The sequence below is a fragment of the Galeopterus variegatus genome, unplaced genomic scaffold (genome assembly GCF_000696425.1).
Source record: "Galeopterus variegatus unplaced genomic scaffold, G_variegatus-3.0.2 Scaffold850, whole genome shotgun sequence".
In the NCBI taxonomy this organism is placed as follows: domain Eukaryota; kingdom Metazoa; phylum Chordata; class Mammalia; order Dermoptera; family Cynocephalidae; genus Galeopterus; species Galeopterus variegatus.
The window spans coordinates 552,494-573,236 of record NW_007726961.1 but is presented as its reverse complement, the minus strand read 5'-3'; the positions used below and the strand labels follow the sequence as shown (position 1 = coordinate 573,236).

At 37.6% G+C, this 20,743-nt stretch overlaps 1 protein-coding gene across 3 annotated transcripts in view; it reads left to right on the top strand.

Annotated features, from left to right (window-relative positions):
- Positions 1-20,101, top strand: part of ACBD6 (acyl-CoA binding domain containing 6) — a 195,410-nt gene extending 175,309 nt beyond the window's left edge. For all 3 annotated transcript variants that reach the window (XM_008572944.1, XM_008572945.1, XM_008572943.1), the window contains one exon: positions 19,800-20,101. In XM_008572944.1, the coding sequence (XP_008571166.1) occupies positions 19,800-19,954 (155 nt within the window). In that variant the 3' untranslated portion in view covers positions 19,955-20,101. The remainder of the gene's footprint in view (positions 1-19,799) is intronic.
- The last annotated feature ends 642 nt before the right edge of the window (positions 20,102-20,743 follow it).

Sequence of the window (20,743 nt, the reverse complement as noted above, 5' to 3'; positions counted from 1 at the left end):
AAATTGGTGAAAAACCTTATGGTCAGATTAAATGTAGAAAAAGCATTTGAGGAAATTCAACACTTATTTTAAAAAACAATATAGAGGGCCGGCCCGTGGCTCACTTGGGAGAGTGTGGTGCTGATAACACCAAGGCCCTGGGTTCGGATCCCATATAGGGATGGCCGTTTAGCTCGCTGGGTGAGCGTGGTGCTGACAACACCAAGTCAAGGGTTAAGATCCCCTTACCGGTCATCTTTTAAGAAAAAAAGAAAAAAAATATATATAGAAAAGTGGTTAAGCCTTTGTGCTCTTAAGCCAGACTTCTGGGTTCAAATCTAGTTCTACTACTGACCTTAGACAAATTATTTAACTCACTGTCCTCAGTTTACTCATGATGAGATAAGGATAACCTCAAAGATTTGTTATGAGGATATAATGAGTTAATCCAAGTAAAGTGCTTAGAAGAATGTCTGACACCTAGTCCTCAATAAATGTTAGTTAATATTATTTTTTATGATAAAAAAAATTCTTAATAACCTAAGAATGGAAGGAAAACTGATTAGGTGATGTATCAAAAACTCACAGCAAATACTATTATTAAAGATGGAATATTTGAAGCATTTCCTTTAAAATTAGAACAAGAAAAGGATGGCTGCCATAACTATTTCTCTTTCATGTTGTATTGGAATTCTAGACTATGCAGAAAGAAAAACCAAAGAAATAAAAGGTCCATGAGATGTACGAAAAGAAATGAAATCATCATTATTCTCAAACAATATAATTAGCTACATAGAAATCCAGGAGACTCTATAGTCAAATTATGAAAACTAATAATATGGTTTAGTAAAGATGCTGAATGCATCAGTTTTTAAACTTCTACTTTTAAACATTTAGTTTAAAAGTGTAGAAAATAAAAAAAATTTTAAGGTTTTATTTACATTTGCAACAAAATCCTAAGACTCAGCCTAACAAAAGATATGCAAAACATATATAGAAAAAAAATTATAACACTTTTTTAAAAGATATTTTTTCAAAGATCTAAATAGAAGCAGAAATAGTTTATGTTCATGAGTGGGAAATCTCAGTATCATAAAGATCAATTCCCCCAAGACAAACTACAAATTCAGAAAATTTTCATAAGAATCCCATCAAGTATTTTATGGGATTTAACAAGCTTGTCCTAAAATTCGTATGGAAGAGAAGAGCCAAGAATACCTAAGGCAATTTGAAGAAAAACAAGAAAGAGAGACTTGCTCTTCCAAACATCAAAATGTTATTTTGGGGCCCACCCGGTGGTGCACTGGGGAGACCGGTTCCCGCTCACTGGCTGAGCATGGTGCAGGCGCAACACCAAGGGTTGCGATCCTGTTGCCGGTCCCCAGTACGGGCGCGACACCGAGGGTTGCGATCCCGTTACCAGTCAGTAAAAAAGACAAAAAGGAAAAAAAATGTTATTTTGAAGCTATAGTAATGAACTCAGAGACTGACTTTCATCATGATAGTGTGAGAAACTCCACTGACCTGCTCCCCATGAAACTGGTATAAATTATTTTTTAAAATACAGACATTTAAAGCTTCTAGAAATGATACTGAGGACAAACAGCAAATGAAGAAATGTTTATTCAAGAAAATCTACAAAAATTTGGTAAGAAGGCAAGAGTCTGTAGTAATTAAACCAAAATCACTCCTTCCTTTTCTCCTCCCAGCTCAGTGAGGCAGAGACTCCATTCCAGAATCCTGTAGCCAGGAATATAGGGCTCCCTCTCTCCCAGCTCTCAGTCAGAGGGCTTTTTTTCCTGGGAAAAGCAAGACTTGAACACATCTTATTCTCTGGCTACCTTTTGCGGAGGCTGTCCTGGATAAATGCGTTCGGGAGATGGGGGCTCCCTTATTCTCCCTCCCCCATCTCATGAAATGGAGGCTCTCCCTTAGATGTAGTACACTGAGAATACTGGGTCCTCATCTCTCTTGCCTGGCTTGTGAGGTGGTGGTTCCATGCCAGGAGAGGAAAGCTGAAAGGAACTCAGGCTGCTGCTTAGCTCCTACCAAGCACTCAGCTTGTATAATGTGGGGGTATCACTCATAGGGAAGCTTGCTATTGTTCCCTACCCTCAGCTCCAGAGCTCTGGCTCAGAGATTTTGCCTAGAGGGAAAAATGGACAGAAAGTAAATAGCTCCTAATTGCTTTCCAAAGGAACTTACTCCATTCACAACAGAGCTTGGAGAAGTTCACGACTAAAGGTGCTCTCAAGAATAGTGAGGGGGAAAAAGAAAAAAGAACAGTGGAGACAACCAGAGAACATGACAGCCGGTAGGAACCTTCTTGGGTTAGAACAAATATCAAACACTGACCTTAGAAAGTATTTTTCTGGGCCGGCCCGTGGCTCACTCAGGAGAGTGTGGTGCTGGTAACACCAAGGCCCCGGGTTCGGATCCCATATAGGGATGGCCGGTTGGCTCACTGGCTGAGCGTGGTGCTGACAACACCAAGTCAAGGGTTAAGATCCCCTTACCGGTCATCTTTAAAAAAAAAAAAGAAAGTATTTTTCCAAAGAAGCTATAATTTGATTGGATTAGTTTGTAGAGCAATTTGTGTCCCAGTTGACAGTTTTTTATTATTGTTGTTGAGCATTTTGAATATGTTATTCCACTACCTTCTGAACTTGAATATTTATTTATAGATATAGAAGGAATTATGTCCAGCAAGCTATCTTTCAAAAATGAAGGCGAATAAAGTCTTTCCTAGATAAGCAAAAACTGAGAGAATTTGTTGCAGATGGACCTACATTATAAGAAATACTAAAGGAAGTTATTTAGACTGAAAGCAAGTGACCCTAGATGGTAATTTGAATGCACATGAAAAAACAAAGAGTACCAATTTACTGGTAATTATGTAATTATAAAAGCAGTATAAATGCACACTTTTTCTCCTTTCTTAACTGATTTTAAAAACAATGTTTGAAATAATATGTATATACTGTATTGCTGGACCTATAACATATAGAAGTATAATAGGAGTGTATTTGCCAGTAACAGCATAAAGGAGATGGGTTGGAGCAAAGCTGTAGGAAATGACTACAGATTAGGTAAAGTAATAACTGTAACAATGTATTGTTGGGTTTTTAACATTAGTATATATAATATGTTAACAATACTACCACTAAAAGAGGGAAAATGGAAGAGAGCTATATAGGTAAAGAGTAAAATTATAATAGTAATAATACTATACTAGTAGTATAATAGTAAAAATGTATAGTAATATTTCTGTATATCACTGGAGTTAAGCTAGTTTAAATCTGAAGCTGATTTTGATAAGTTAAGATGATATATATGATAAACCCTAGAGCAACCACTAAAGAAAAACTGAAAAAGAAAAAAGAAAAATTATTAAAACACTACATTAGCGATGTAGAATGTTACATTCACTTAATGCAAAAGAAAGCAATAAAGAAAGAACAGAGAAACAAAAAGGACAGGATATACGTAGAAAACAAAAAGCAAATTGACAGATGTAAATCCAGCTATATCAATAATAACATTAAATGTGAATTAAACAATCTAATCAAAAGGCAGAGATTGTCATGATCCAATTATGTGCTGTCTACAGGAGACACCCTTTAGATTCAAAGATACAATTAGATTGAAAGTAAAGGGAGGGAAAAAGTTGTATCATGAATGTAGGAACCACATGTATGACTATACTAATATTAGACAAAACAGACTTTAAAACAAAAAATGTTACTAGAGATTAAGAGGGACATTTTATAATGATAAATGGATCAATTCACCTAGAAAATATAACAATTATATGCACCTAATAACAGCACCAAAATACATGAAGTGAAAACTGACAGAAATGAAGGGGAAAGTAGACAATTCAAAAATAATCATTAGAGACTGCAATGCCCCACTTTCAATAATGGGTGGAACAATAAGTGAGGAAACCAGAACTCAAAGAGGTTAATAAAGTTGCCTAGGAGAACCAGAAATTTAAACCATTGTCTCTATATTTGGTAGGAAGAGAGAGAAAAGAATGCATTCCCAATCCTCCTTCCACAGCATTCTCATCTCTCACTCCTCAAACATGTTTATATGGTATTTCTGTCATATAGCTCCTGTAACATTACCAAGAGCTGGCTATACTAAACCCTAATTTTTAACCCAGAAAAAAAACTTTTCTCAGCCATCTCCACAGCTGTAATGGTAATCTGCGATAACTAGGCATAAGTCAAACAACTGGAGAGTTAGAAAAGAAGAAGAGGAAACTCTTCACAGTGATAGTGTGGCCTTCAGCACAAAATTCAGGGCTACCTCTTTTTCCTGATGCCTTGCTTCAAGAGGCCAACTTTCTTTTACTGCAGAATATATTCCATAAGGTGTGGATTTTCTGCCCTGCTTAGAAAGATGACCCCTTGCCAAGGCACTTGCATACTCTGTTGATTCTGTCCTTATTTCCACCCTCCTGTTTCTTCTTTCATTCCTCATTCAGACATTTTTAGTGCCTTCTCTGTAGCATGTGCTGTGTTTTCCTTTTATTTCTCCTTCCCAGAAACTGTAGCAACAGCTAAAACAGACTGAATGTGCCCTTGAGAATCTAGACGAGTCACTCTGTCATTCCTGGTTAACCATTAGGAGTGAATGCCTTTATGGATGTAGGAATTTGTCCATTTAAGTTTGATATATTTAAAATGCATTTGTAGACAGCAATAGGGTGGGGATTTTTTAAAAGGCCTTTCTAACTAGCTTCAAAATAATCTATATTTTCTTTATGTAGTGATTCAGAAAAAAATGTCAAAGATGTATTGTTGACTAAAAGGATTAAGATGTAGAAAAGGTGTGTATAGTGTCCTACCATGAATATATCTATACATATTTGCTAGTAAATGCATGAGATGTCTCTAGAAGGATACATAAAAAGCTAATGATGTTGGTTGCCTAAGGGAAGAGGAGCTGTGGAGCTAGAATATAGGAATAGGATAAAAACTTTTCCTATAAACCTTTTTATAACTTCTGTATTTAGAACCATATGCATATATTACTTGTTCAAAAATTAAATTTAAATTATTTTAAATCTGAAAATCATAGGCTCATGAATACTCTGAATATGATTTACCTTCTTAATTATATTTCATTCATTCAACCTATATTTATTGAGTACCAACTATTTACTGGATAAAATATACCAAGCATCCTTTTTAAGATAAGAGATGTCCCCAGATTTCTTCACCTTCCACACAGTAAAGGACACAATCACTATCATGGTATGTGTAAGCTAACACTATATCAGAGAAATTATGGGCTTGGGTTTCAGTGCCAACACAATCCAGAAATAAGGCCTCTTGAACCAGAAGTAATGAGGAGTTGGAACTGAGACCCAGCATGAGCCAAGACCTTCAAAGGGATATATCCTCAGTTTTAAAAAAAATGATTATATTAGAAAAAGTTGGCCCACCAGTATAAGGAAGGAAGACAAAGAAGCTTATCTGCCTCTGACCAGTATCTGGGGTGGGGAAAAAAAGCCTCACCTTGTACAAGTTTGGGGTTCAAATTTATACTCTCTGATTGTCTCAGGACTCCTGAAGTCAAGGAATTAACATAATAAGTGTACTGGGTTGGTTTATCCCCTAAAGGACCTGGCAGAAATGAATGTGAACCTTTTCTTGAGGGACTTGTCTTCAAACCAAGAAGCACAGAATTCCTCCAGAATGAAATCCTGCTGAGAATAAGCTCACAATCTAAAATTACAAAATACATTTGAGTGAATATCAACAACCATAGTAAACCACAGGATTAGACTTGGAGGAATGTTAGTAAAACTACTGGATAGAAATGATTAGAATAAGTCTGTAAAATCAAGCATTCAAAACCACAAGAACAAGACACTCAAGAAAAGAACAGGTAGATTTGAAAGAGAACCAAATAGAACTTCAATCAATCAAAAAATACAGAAATTTTACAATGGATAGGTTAAAGTGCAGAATTGGCACAAGTAAAAAAATTGGTGAACTGAAAGATTATTTTAAAGAAATCACAAAAAAGACAGCACAGAAAGATAAAGAGATAGAAAACATAAAAGAGACAGTAAGAGTGGAATGAGAAAGTTCAGCATTTTTCAATAAGGTTCCAGGAGAATCAATATTTGAAGATATATTTACAAATAATTTCCAGAATTGGTGAAACACTGGAATCTTCAGATTCAGGAATTATGAGATTTGTCTGGGAAATACACTATTTCCCCTTCATTTCTGAAGGATAATAGCCTCCTAGGTATATAGCATTCTTGGCTGGCAGTTTTTTTCTTTTAGTACTTTGAATATATCATCCCATTCTCTTCTGGCCTGTAAGGTTTCTGTTGAGAAGTCTGCTGTTAGTCTAAAGGTGACTTGATGCTTTTCTCCTGCTGTTTTTAGGATTCTCTCTTTGTTTGACTTTTGACAGTCTGACTACAATGTGTCTCAGAAAGGACCTTTCTGGACTGAATTTGTTTGGGAATCTTTAAGCCTCTTGGATCTGGAAGTCTGTATCTCTACAAATACCTGAGAAGTTTTCCACTATTATTTCATTGAATATGTTTTCAATGCCTTTTCCTTTCTCTTCCCCTTCCAGAGCACCCATGATTTGGATGTTTATGCACTTAAGGTTGTCTGCTGGCTTTCATAGATTTTCTTCATTTTTTAACTCTTTTTTATTTTTTATTTTTATTTTTATTTTTATTTTTTTGTCCTCTTGGCTTATTTCAAAAAGACTGTCTTAGAGATCAGAAATTCTTTCTTCTGCTTGCTCTAGCCTGATGCTTACACTGTCAATTGTAGTTTTATTTCATTGAATAAGTCTTTCAGTTCCAGGAGTTCTGCTAAATTCTTTTTTATGATATTTATCTCTTTGTAAATTTCCCCCTTCATGTCCTGGATTGTTTTTCTCATTATGTTATGTTGTCTAGCTGAGTCTTCTTATATCTCACTGAGTATCTTTAAGATTGTTACTCAGAATTCCTTTTCAGACATTTCAAGGGTTTCCTGTTGTTCAGGTTTTAGTATTTGAGAATTATAGTATTTCTTTGCTGGTGTCATATTCTCTTGTTTTTTTTTTTTTTTTTTTTTTTTTTTTTTTTTTTTTTTTTTTTTTTTTTTTTTTTTTTTTTTTTTTTTTTGTATTTCTAGTATCCCTACTTTTTTATCTAGTCATCTGGTTGAGCAGTTGCTTCTATTATTTTGGGGTGGCTCTTGAGGAGAGACTTCCTCGTGTAGATTTGTATACATTGCCCATTGGGTGGGACATTTTAGTTTTGGTTCTGGGTAGACTCAGTAGTCTCAGTGGTTCTGGATAGACTCAGTTTTCTGGATAGACTCAGTAGTTCTGGGTATACCTAGTAGTTCTAGGGGGCACTGGCAGCTACTTCTGTGGCTGGGGCTGCACGCGTGGCTGGGCCTGTGTGGGCCAGTGAGGCCACTGGATCCATGTGGGTGGCTGGGTGGTTGGGCCCACATGTGTGGGTGGGGCCACATGGGTAACTGTGGCAGCTGGGATTGCATGGATGGCTGGGGAAGCCAGGGTGGCTGGGGCTGCGTGAGCAGGTGAGGCCAGCTGGATAGCTAGGCTCATGCAGGCAGGGGAGGCCACATGGGTGGCTGGGGCCATGCAGGTAGCCAAAGGGCAGGGCCCACATGGTTGAGTTGAGCTGAACAGGAAGGTGGAGCTGCACAGGTGGCTGGATGGCTGAGCCCATATGGGGGGGGTGGGGCTGCACAGGCAGCCTGGTAGTTGGAATCACATGTGCAGCTGGAAGGCTGGAGCCATGTCGGTGGCTGGGGTTGCATGGATGGTTGGAAAGATGGGGCCATGTGGGTTGTTTGGCAGGGCCACGTGGGTGGCATGGGCCATGTGATGCGGTGCACTGGACAGGATGAACTCCTGTGCAGGGAGAAGGGCCATGGCTTGGGACTAGACAGTGGCACAGACAACTGTGGCAGTGGTGGGAGCAGGCTGAGGCAGGAGCAGGAGGAGGGTTACTGCTGGGAAGTGCTTTGGCCGAGAAGATTCTTTCCGCTGCAAGGGAGAATTCCTTCTAGGTGATCCTGGTGTTGGAGACGTGGCAGTGGATGAAGCCACATGCCTCTTTCTCCTGTATACCACCCTGCTTGGTTTTCATGTCCCACAGGTGCCTCACCAGGCCTCCATTGCCCTCACACTCTCCCACCAGTGTTTTTCCTTGTACTTTAGCTGTCCATTCCTCACTCTGGTCTCTTTCTGTGGGAGGATCGTGCATTGGGCACCTCTAGTCTAGTCTACCATCTTGCCCCACCTCTGGAATTAGGAGATTTTATCAAGATAATCTAAGGTATTCATCCAATGGAATGCTATACAGTAATGAGAATGAACTACAACTACATGCAACAATTTGGATGAATCTCAGAAACATATTGTTGAGCTCAAGATGTCAATCATACAAGAGTACATATAGTAGGATTCCCATTTATACAAAGTTCAAAAACAGGAAAAACTCATCTCCAACATTGGTAGATACAATAATGATTACCTTGGGGGAAGTAGTCAGGTAGCAACTAGAAGGGGTTAATATGGCAGGGGTGCTTCTGAGATTCTAATAATGATAATTGTTGATCTATGTGCTAGTTACATGGATAGGTTGGTTCATCTTAAGAAAATTTATATATATGATTTGGGTACTCTTCTGTATGCATTTTATACTCTAAAAAAAAGTTTGTAAACAAAAAAAGTTCAAATCTAGACAGAGGTAAGGTGGTGGTGTTAACTGTTTCTATATACAAAATCTCTTTTAATCTTTCCAACAAATATCTGAGCTAGGTGTTCCTTTCCCTCATTTGCAGATAGAGTCCAGAGAGGTTACATGACCTTGACAGGGTATTACAAGTTGGAAGTAGCAGAGCCAAGACACTTGTGCAGGTCTCCTGATTCCACATCTAGTCTTTTTTTCATAATTTCATAAGTAATTTATGTTCTGGTATTGTTTTGAAGCAGACATTATTTTGTGGAAAATAGTCTTTTATAGAAATAAAATATAGGAAAATCCTTTATCATTGGTCACCCCAATCAGTAAGTCAAGGCTAATTTTTAAGACTACTTGTAAGTAAACACATATGGCAATATCTCTATATGCGTACTTTTATATTCTTATTTCTGTTCACTGAGAGCTTAGAAATTAATAAAAATTGTCCCTACTTCAAGTATCTTGCCCAAAAATGTTCTAGTAAAACAACCTCTATTTCCATCTCTCAGATTATATTAATCATTGTAGAAAGAATGAAACAAATACCATATGTAGTAATCAAGATAGACACTAAAATAATATCATTAGAGATCTTGGCATTACAAATATATAAGACTAAAATATTCTGACAGCTCAGGAATGTTTTATAAAAATTAATATTTTATTTCTAATAATCACTCAGAGGAGTGATTCATATTTAATTTAGATTTTTTTTTACTAGGTTATCAGACTTGTGCCAGTTTTTAAGGTAGTCAAGACAGGGTCTTATATGTAATAATAATAATAATTACCATTTATTAAGCACCTATTATATGCCAGGGAATATGATGAGCATATTTTATCCATTTGGTTACTTAATATTATTTAACCCTTTTTATTTAGTAGGCATGCAATAGCTATTGATTTAATTTGATTTTAGTATCCTTAACTTATTCTTGGAAATTTCATAAAACTATAAGTGCGGTTAAATCCAGTGAGTACAGACAGTGTTTGGGATGTCTTTGGGGGCTTGGCTATTATTTTTTATGAATTACAGTTTGGCCTGACAGCTGTCCTTGTGTTGACAGCTCTTGTGATTACAGCAGTTGTCAAACTCCATCCTTAAGCTGGCTGTAAATCCTGGCTTCTTCCGATTAAAACTGGGTCAGAGCCAATCGCAGGTTAACTAAAGGCCAGTATTCTACTACTGTATGTCCTTATTAGTTCATTCTAAATGGACCTTGTGTAGCAGTATACTAAAGCCCTTATTTACCTATATTTTACCTGGGTATTTTTGAATCTTCAGATATTGGTCCTCCTATTATTTTGTGATTAAACATGGTTCTTGCTGAAGCGTATATTGGGTTATGTGTGGTTTTCCTTATAAATGGCCTGTTAGCCTTCCCCTCCTCTTCCTCTACTGGGAATACTAATATCGTTGCATCTGTGTCTCCCAGGGGAAATCAAGGCTTTTCCTTGCACGTGCAGTCATGTGATTTCAGAGTGGGCTGGCTTTGTATCCTCATGAGCCCTCAGTCTTCCACGTAAAGCACCATCTGTTCTGTTCCTTCCACAATGTTACAGGGCAGTGGGAGGAGGAATTAGAGTGAAAATAAATAAAATAAAAAAGAAAGAAATTCATCATCAAAACCCTGAGGATTAATGGAGTCAGAAGGCTCAGTGCTCTGAATGAAAATTCATCTTCACCTGTGCCAGTGTCAGGGCTGCCTCTATGGCACTTGACAAATAGAGGTTCCCAGGGTACCATAAATACAGCAACTGTTCTAATCCCTATAGACTTGCTCAAGCTTTTCCGAGATGGGCTTTGACTGTTTTTGTATTTGGGCACACATTGTAGGCACCAATATATACAGTCCTCATTAATTTGGTAAAATGTTAGCACCCTTTGCTTCTTATCCCTCTCATCTTCTTTGCCTTTGTCTGTTTTGAGGGGATGAGCAGCTTACACATTTCTGAAAGATGACTCTACTTTGTGACTTGTTCTTCGCTGAAAATGCCAAAGGCAGAGAAATAAATTAACCAATGAGTTTTGAGCAAATACTAAGTCTTCAGCATTGTGCTAGTTGGAGAGGAAAATACAAAAATACATATACTCAAGTAGTTTACCATCTCATTGGGGCTACAGAACATATTTTTTCAACAGCTATCTGTTGAGCACCTACATGTGCCACTAGGCTCTGTGTTGATATAATTGATGCCCATCAACAGTGAATCTCCAAGAGGTACTGCAAGTGCCCTCCTCATATCAGGGTAAGATTCACCTGTGTGGTTTATTTATTTATTTATTTATTTTTTCATATAAAGATGACCGGTAAGGGGATCTTAACCCTTGACTTGGTGTTGTCAGCACCACGCTCACCCAGTGAGCAAACCAGCCATCCCTATATGGGATCCAAACCCGTGGCCTTGGTGTCATGAGCACCGCACTCTCCCTAGTGAGCCACAGGCCGGCCCCACCACCTGTGTGGTTTAAAAAGACCCCTGTCCTTTAGGTCAGTCTCTTCCTTTCTTCTCCCTCTCTATTACAACTTCCTGATGGTTTGTGCTGTCATGTGAGTCTGTCTTTGAATAAAGCCCAGGCATTTGTTAATAAGACTTCTTTCATATGGATACAATATCCCTTGCAGCCCTTAAATTCCAAATTTAAATCTCATTTTATGCTTAGACTTGAGCTAAAATTTTATTCACATCTGTCAAGCTAGGGAATTGTTATGCAATCCAGGTAGCCTTTTCTTAGTTGGTTGGCTATAGTCCTCTAGATGTGGAACTTAAAGTTTTAAGCTCCATTCCTGGTTGGTACCTATAGATTATGAGGGTACTTCAAATAGTTTGTAGAAAAATAGAATTAAAAGCTAATACAAATCTTTCCATGAGCTTTTTGAAGTACCCTCGTATATCATAATTCACTGTTGAAATGGTCACTTCATCATACAGCTTATATGAAATTAATACTCTTTTGTCTGAAATGGCCATTATGTTGTACAATTCTGTACCTACAAAGCAGAATTCCTAAGCCACTAGAGGAGGAGCTGAAAACCCTTCTGTCCTCCCCACCTCTAGGCCCAGGCAGGTATCTATTGCTTTTGGAGTAAGAGTAAAAGCAAAACCTACCTCTGGGGAGGGACAGGTAACCCCTGGGTTCATAACCGCGCATTGATACAAAATAGGGGCAGGGCTGGAAACTTTCACGCCCAAGTCATTTCTCCCCACACCACGCGCGCGCACGCGCACACACACACACACACACGAGTTTGCCTGATATTTGGAGGGCAGGAATACTGAGAAATAGCCATCCCCGAGACCTGTCTAAGACAGATCAGCCAAAAAGGACAAAGAACTCCATCTCACCCCCACCATGAGCCTAGCCCTGAGTGATAAGCAATATCTATTGATGGAGGAGGGGCAAGAATGTAGAGAGAGACTCTCTCTCTGTAATACAGACTTTGCAGAGACTGCTGAAAGCTGAGGGTGGAGCAAGAATACCAAAAAAGCCTTCTGGCATCCTAGGCCCCCCACTAAGCATAATGTTGCAGCAGCCTATCACTGGAGGAATTTGAAGCTGTGATGCACTAAAGTTATGTGTAGCAACAACAAACCCAAACCTAATTCAACTACCAACTAGATTGACCTAACACCCACACCAATGGCATAACAGAAGAAGGAACGTGCCCATTTCTGGGTGTAAATAGTGTTATTTACTTCAATCTCTACTCCTCCAATATACAATATTCTGCATTTGATCAAAACTTATAAGAAACTTATAAAAAAGAAGGAAAAAACAACTCACTGTCAAGCGTCAGTAATTGATAGAGCGAGTAGACAAAAATTCAGCGAGGATATGGAAGACCTGAACAATGTTACCAACCAACTTTATTTGATTAACGTCTATAGAACACTCTGCCTAATAAACAGACTACACATGGGACATTCATCATGTTTCGTAAGCTCAACCATATTCTGGGCCATAAAAAAAACCTCAAAAGATGTAAAATGATAGAAATCATCCAAAGTTTGTTCTATGACCACCAAAGAATTAAATTAGAAGCCAGAACAGACACATATCTGACATATTCCCAATTATTTGAAAATTCAACATACTTCTAGGTGACTTATAAGTCAGAGAAGAAATTGTAAGACAAATTATAAAATTTTTGAGCTGAATGAAAATGAGAACACTCTATCAAAATTTCTGGGATGCAGCTAAAGCAGTGCTTAAAGATAAATTAAATGCTTTTATTAGAAAAGAAGAAAGATCTCATATCAGTGATCTAAGCTTCTACCTTTTTAAAAAAATTAGAAAAAGAAGAGCAAATTAAACCCAAAGTAAGCACAGGAAGAAAATAATAAAAGATCAGAGCAGAAATCATTAAAATAGAAAACCAAAAATTAGTGAGGAAATCAGTGAAATCAAAAGCTGATTCTTTGTGACGATCAATAAAACCGATAGTCCTCTAGCCAAACCAATCAAGAAACAAAAAGGAGAGAACAAATTACCAATTTTAGGAATAAAGGGGATACATCAACATATAGCCTATAGCTGTTATAAAGCAAGTAAGGAAACATGAACAACATTGTAGCAATAAATTAGATAACTTAGAAGAAATGAACAAATTTCTTGAAGGATACAAGCTACCAAAGTTCTCTCAAAAAGAAATAGATAACTTGGATAGTCCTTGTAAAGAGATTGAATTTATCACTAAAAACTTGCCCACATCAAAATCTCCAGGCTCCTGTTGCTTTACTGGTGAATTCTACTACATGTTTAAAGAAAAAATAATGCCAATTCTACACATAAACTCTTCCAGAAAATAGAATAGGAGGAAACACAGCCCAGCTCATTCTATGAGGCCAGCATTACCCTGATACTAAAACCAAAGACCTTAGAGGAAAAGAAAGTGCAAGCCAATATTCCTCATGAACATAAATGCAAAAATCTTTAATAAGATGTTAGCAAATTGAGCCCAGTAGTACACAAAAATGGTCAAGTGTGTTTATCGCAGGAATGCAAGGCTGGTTTGGCAATTGAAAATCATTGTCTTTTACCATATCAACAGATCAAAATCAAAATATGATCATTTCAACATAGAGTAGAAAAAAGCTGTTAAAAAATTCAACTTCCGGGCCAGCCTGGTGGCACACTGCTACAGTGCGCCGCTTGGGAGCGCGGTGGCGCTCCCGCCGAGGGTTCGGATCCCACATACAGACCTGTTCCCGCTCACCGGCTGAGCGAGGTGCGGGCACAACACCGAGGGTTGCGATCCCGTTGCCGGTCCCGGTCCGGTTACGGGCGCGACACTGAGGGTTGCGATCTGTTGCCGGACACGAAAAAAGACAAAAAGGAACAAAAAAATTCAACTTCCTGGGGCCGGCCCGGTGGCGCACTGCTCCAGTGCGCCACTTGGGAGTGCGGCGGCGCTCCCGCCGAGTGTTCGGATCCCACATACAGACCGGTTCCTGCTCACTGGCTGAGCGAGGTGCGGGCGCGACACCGAGGGTTGCGATCCCGTCGCCGGTCCCAGTCCGGTACGGGCACGACACTGAGGGTTGCAATCCGTTGCCAGACACGACAAAAAAGGAAAAAAAAAAAATTCAACTTCCTTCATGATTAACAGCAGCAGCAACAAAAATGCAGCAAAATAGGAATAGTAGGGAACTTCCTCAACCTGAGGAAATTGAGAGGAAATATCATCCTTGATGGTGAGAGGCTGAATGCTTTCCCTGGGAACAAGGCAAAGTTATCACTCTCTTCACTTTGATTCAACATTGTATTAAAAGTTCTAGCCAGTGCATTAAGGCAGGAAAAGAAATGAAAGGCATATTGATTAATAAGGAAGAAATAAAACTTTATTCACAGATGACACAACCACTTATGTAAAACACCCCAAGAATCTATTTAAAAAAAAAAAAACCAACAACCTACTAGAACTAATGAGTTCAGCAAGTTCACGATATAAAATCAATAAACAAAAATCAACAGTATTCGTATATACTAATACTAGTAATGAACAATTGGAAATTGAAATTTAAAAATATAAGGTCAATATACAAATAACAAATTTTTTATACTTGCAGTGAGTCAATTGTAAACAGAAATTTTTTTAAATGCTTTTTATAGTTGCTTCAAAAAACATGAAATTTCTGGCAACAAATCATATAAAATAAGATTTGTATGTTGAGGACTCCTAAACATTGCTGACAGAAATAAAAGAAAATTTAAGTAAATGGAGAGAGATACTGTTGTTCACAAATCAGAAGACTCAATATTATTAAGCTATCTGTTCTCCCCAAATTGATCCATAGATTGAACGTGATCCCAATCAAAATTCCAACAGGATTTTTGTAAAAACTTACAAGCTGATTTTAAAACTTATATGGAAACACAAAGGACCCAGAATAGCCAAAACAGCTTTGAAAAAGAATGAAGTTGGAAGATCCACGCTGATTTCAGGACTTACTATAAAGCTACAGAAATCAAGACAATGTGGTATTGGTATAAGGAAAGATGTACAGATCAACGAAACATGATAGATAACCGAGAAACAGATTCAATCACAGAAGGTCAATTGATTTTTGACAAAGATGCCAAAATGATTCAATAGAGGAAAGGATTGTCTTTTCGACATGTGGTGCTGGAACAGTTGGACATCCACATGAAAAAAAAATTAACCTCTACCCTTTCCTCCTACCCTACACAAAAATTAACTAGAAATGGACCTTAGGCCTAGATGTGAGAGCTAAAATTATAAAGAAGTAAAAGAAAATCTTTGTGATTTTTAGGTAGGCAAAGATTTTTTAGATAAGACACAAAAAACATAAAAGAAAAAAATAAATTGGACTTCATCAAAATTAAAAACTATTACTCTTCAAAAGACACTCTTAAAAAAATAAATGACAAGTCACAGGCTGGGAGAAAATACTTACAAAACATATATCTTTAGGGGGAAAAACCCAGATTATATAAAGAATTCTTATAACTTGTAAGAAGATGACAACCCAATTAATAAATAAGCATAAGATTTGAACATATAAATCACTGGAGATAGATGGTTAGCACATAAGCACATGAAAGATGTTCATCATTAGACATTAGGGAAATGCAAATTAAAAATCACAATGAAAAGCTACTACAGACCTAACTAGAATGGCTGAAAATATTCTTAATGATAATAGCAAGTGCTGACAAGGATGCAAAGCAACTGGAATTCATACTCAATGGTAAGAATGCAAACTTTGGAAAAGTTTGGTAATTTCTTATAAAGTTAAACATTTATTTGTCGTATGAGTCAGCAATCCAGCTCCTAGATATTTACCCAAAGACGTGAAAACGTGAAACAGGTCCACACAAAGACTTGTACCCAAGTGTTCATAGGGATCTCTATTCATGTTGCAAAAAACTGAAGCAACCCAAATTCCTGCATACATCCATATGACGGAATAGTACTCAGCAGTAAAAGAGGAAACTACTAATACTTGCAGCAACTTGGATGAATCTCAAAAGCAATATGCTAAGTGAAAGAAACCAGACACAAAAGGCTGCACAAGATGCTCCTCAGCTTACGATGTGGTCATGTTCCATTAAACCCATCCTAAAGTCAAAAATTTGTAAGTCAGAGCATTGTAAGTCAGGGACCACCTGTCTTCTATATAATTTCTATTTCTAGAAAGGCAAAGCTATAGGGACAGAAATCAGGTCAGTGGTTGCCAGGGGCTGTGGGTGGGGATAGAAGATTGACTGCATAGAGGCAGGAGGGAACTTTTTGGGGTGATGGAAATGTCGTATCTTGATTGTAGCGGTAGTTACACAAGTAGATACATTTGTCAGAATTCATCAACATTTTTAAGAGTGAATATTACCTCGGCAAACCGGGTGGGGAGCAGGGGGATGAAGAGAGTAGGAACTCTTACTCCGTATGTTAAGTGGCAAAATCTGAAGTGAATAAATGTAAATTGTAGTCAAAAACACAAGTGGAAATTTAATAACTGGCATTAACAATTTTTCCTCTTAAGCTTTTTGTTTTCCCAGTCACACAAGTGTGTCTACTGATGGGGACACCATGAGGAATTTTCAATAATCCATATGTCTCTTTCAGACATATTCCTACAGTGTGGTAAGGGAGACTACCTTAGGTAGACAGCTCTTTGGCCAGGGTGATCATATGATATAAATATATTTAACAAAACTATCAAGAAAAATTGCTAAAAATCCTGAGCCCCAAAGATATATCTTCATAAAGTCACATAGTACTATAAAAATAGAGATAGCAATGTATATGGCATTTTTTTTTCCAGATTCAAATTTCGCCTCCCTGCTGGATTCATCAACATTGATATCTTCTAGCACCACCTAACACATTATGTCCCAAACCAAGATTATTTCTCCCCTTAATACTTTTCTTATTCTTTTCCCCTCTAAAAACTCCTGCTCTTCCTTCTTCCGGTTCTTTATTGTAGAGATAGTGTCACCAGCATCTATGTGGTCTCCAGTACTGGAAACATAGGTGTCATCTTTGATTCTTCTAATTACCTCACTCCTTACATCACATCCAGTACTTATCCATTCCCGATCTACTTAAATTTCAGTGGCACTCTTTTTCATACACTTCTTTATATTCTTGCTGACACTGTCTAATTTCAGGCCACCTGAGGAACTACTACAGCCTTCTAATTGGTCTACCTGCCACAAATTTCTAAGCTCCCTAAGTCACTCTTTATAGAATTATTATACTAGTGCAGAGGCCAAATTATTCCACTCCCCTCCTCTTAAACGCCTGTGGCTCACTCCATAAAACCCAAACTTCTTAATATCCAAGGCCGTACATACTTAGGCTTCAATCCAGCCTCTCCCCTCTCAACTCTTTGTATTGCTTCTGTGAGCCAGCAGACAGTTCTCTCAGCATTCCCTGTGCTCTCATGCCTCTGCTAGTGGTGTTTTCACACCAGCAATGCCTTTCCTTCTCAAGTAGAAGGATTTTACTCTATCCTTCAAAGCTTAGCTTACATACCACCTACTCATGGTGTTCTTTCTGATCCTTCAAGATTCCTCCTTCCCCCTACCTTTGCAGTGTGCATGGCTCTACCACAGCACTTATTCATTCTTTTGTGTTAGAGTTGGCTATTTACATATTTATAATAAATTCTCAAGAGTGGCAATCTTACCTGCATTCTTGATAGTGCTGGTGCAGTATGTACTCCATAAAATCAACTCAAGCTCCATACCCTTCTTTCTCTCCCTCTTATTTTTAACCTTTTGTTATTGTTGTGTAATATATAATACTATAAAAGAGTATATAAAATGTATGTGAAGAATTTAAAATACAGCTTTTAAAATTTTACCCACTTCCTAGCTTAAGAAATAGAACATCACCAATATTTTTGAAGCCCCCTGTGTGTGCCTCTCCAATCACATGGCCCTCCCTAACATCCCCTAAATGGTAATCTCATGTTAATGATTTCCTTTATGGTTTCACTACATATAATTTGTATGTCTGAACAATAATGTTTAGTTTTGCTTACTTTTTAAATTTTTATTTAAGTAGAATCAAACCATATGTGTTCTTCTGACTTGCTTTTTTTCTTTCAACATTATGTTTAGGAGATAAATCCATGTTGAAGCTATAGTTCATTAAGTTTTAATGTTATGTGGATTTTATTTTATTTTAATTTTTATTGAATCAAAATTGATTTTACATACTTTTGGGGTTCAACATTGAGATATGTTGATCAAATCAATATTACTAGCATGTATATTGTTACAAATCATAATTATTCTTTATGCCCCTTGTCCAATTTTATGGAATTTTATCATGCAAGTGAACAGTATTTTTACATGTTACTATTAATGAGCATTTGGGTTGTTTACATTTGGGGTCCATTATGAACAGTGCTGCTATGTGCATTCTTGCAATCTCCTGGAGAACACATGCAAAAGTTTCTATGTATATAACTAGATGTGTGTGTGTGTGTGTGTGTGTGTGTGTGTGTGTGTGTGTAACTAGAAGTAGAATTGCTGGGTTGGAGTGTGTGTATGTTTAGGTTTAACCTGTAATCCCAAATTGTCCCAAGTAGCTACACCAATGCATACTGTCAGAAGTCTAAAGGGGAGTTTCCCTTGCTCTGCTCCTCTTCAGTGCTTGGCGTTGTTGAAGTTCTCGATTTTTACCAATCTAGTGGGTATCTCTTGGTCTTAGCTTTCATCTCCCTGATTACTAATGGGTTACTCATCTTTTCATATTTTTATTGCCATTATGTTTCATCTTCTGTGACATACCTATTTTTGCCTTTATCCCAGTTGTCTCAGCACCGTCTAATTAATGGATCTTTGTTTCCTCACTGATATGTGATGCCAGCTTTGTCATATATCAAGTTTCCATTTATATGCAAAAGAATAGACGGCTCTCTGTTCTAACCCTTTGGTCCATCCTGGGGCAACATAATACCATCTTTATATAAGTCTTTATATCTATAATTTGTTTTTTTCACTTCTTATGCCTTAGACTTAATGGTGACACCCACTGGTGCCTTTTTTTGGTTCCATAGAGGTGGTATGGTCTGATTACTATGCCAGCTTTATTGATCTGGGTTGGTGGGTTTTTTTTGTTTTGTTTTGTTTTGTACATATTTTAAAGTTTAGTTTGTTACCCACTTACCCCCTCTTCAAAGACAAAATAAAATATTTTCTTTGATATTTATAATATTTTTAGCCTTTTGACATAGCACATCTATCATTATTCTGAAATATAGATCAAAATAAAAAGATGGTTAAACACTGTAGTTTTTATTCTTTCCCTTTATCCCATCTTAAAGAATAGAGTCAAAAAGCTTCACAATATTAAAAATATATTTTGTGTATGTATGTGTTCCTAGGCAACCAAGAAGGTAAATTTGATTTTCCAAAGATTTGAAAAGCCAGTGTGATACCACAGTTCTTGTTACAAGGCCTGATCATCCTTCAGACACTGTATTATTGCTCATTATTCAATGTTCCCTATTGCTCAGCACTTGCCCTTCCTGCTGACATCGTTTCTCTGTCTCGTGGTAGACTTGTTTTCATATTTGTCGATTTTCCTTTCAGCTGCTGCCTGTGAGTTTTTGGATATTGTGGAGCTACTGCTCCAGTCTGGTGCTGACCCCACTCTCCGAGACCAGGACGGCTGCCTGCCGGAAGAAGTGACAGGCTGCAAAGCAATTTCTTTGGTGCTGCAGAGGCACATGGCTGGCAAGGCTTAATCAGAAGACTGGAATCCCACAGTCTATAATAGCAAAGGGCTTCAATGATGAAAGAAAACTGCAAAAATAATACTTCTTTTACTGCCCATCCTTGGCATGCACTGGCTAATAAAATCAGTTCTGAGGAACTGGGATTTTGAAGTCTCAGCAATTCATTCTACTTGCATATATTCTAGGGAGTACAGTTCTGGTGATGAGCATGTATACTATGCATAATATAATCCAATTCTGCTGAACATGCTCTGAAATTTATCACTGCTTTAGAGGATAGAGAGAGGTGGAGACAGATCATATTTCACAATATTAAACATGGCTGCTCTTTTAAAAGATATACAGAAGCAAAATGTGACTAACAGCACTACACTGACAATTAGGGAAAGTTTCATGAAACCCAAATATGGTGGAGATCAAATGATGTTGTAGCATTTTGTACAGCTGGTCTGAATAGGTAGCTAAAACATTTATTCTTTTGGCAGACAGACTTGGGAAGACAGGAAAAAAGTGTGTTAAGAAAAAGAAAGCAAAAGAGAGAAAGGGCAGAATTTTGTCACATAAGGGGAATAGAAGTCAGAAGGCAACCAGATTTACTGAAAATCTCAAAACCTTGCACATTTTAGAATAATATTTAGCATCCTCACTATAGGATTGAAACAGATTATGGGAAATTCATCAGGTAGGTCAGGATTCCTTAAACTCACTTTCACAAAACAGGAGAGAAATTTCACTAGGGCCCTTTTAATCGGCTATAATGTCCCTGTCATGTGTACTAGCCGTCTCTATGAAAAAGCT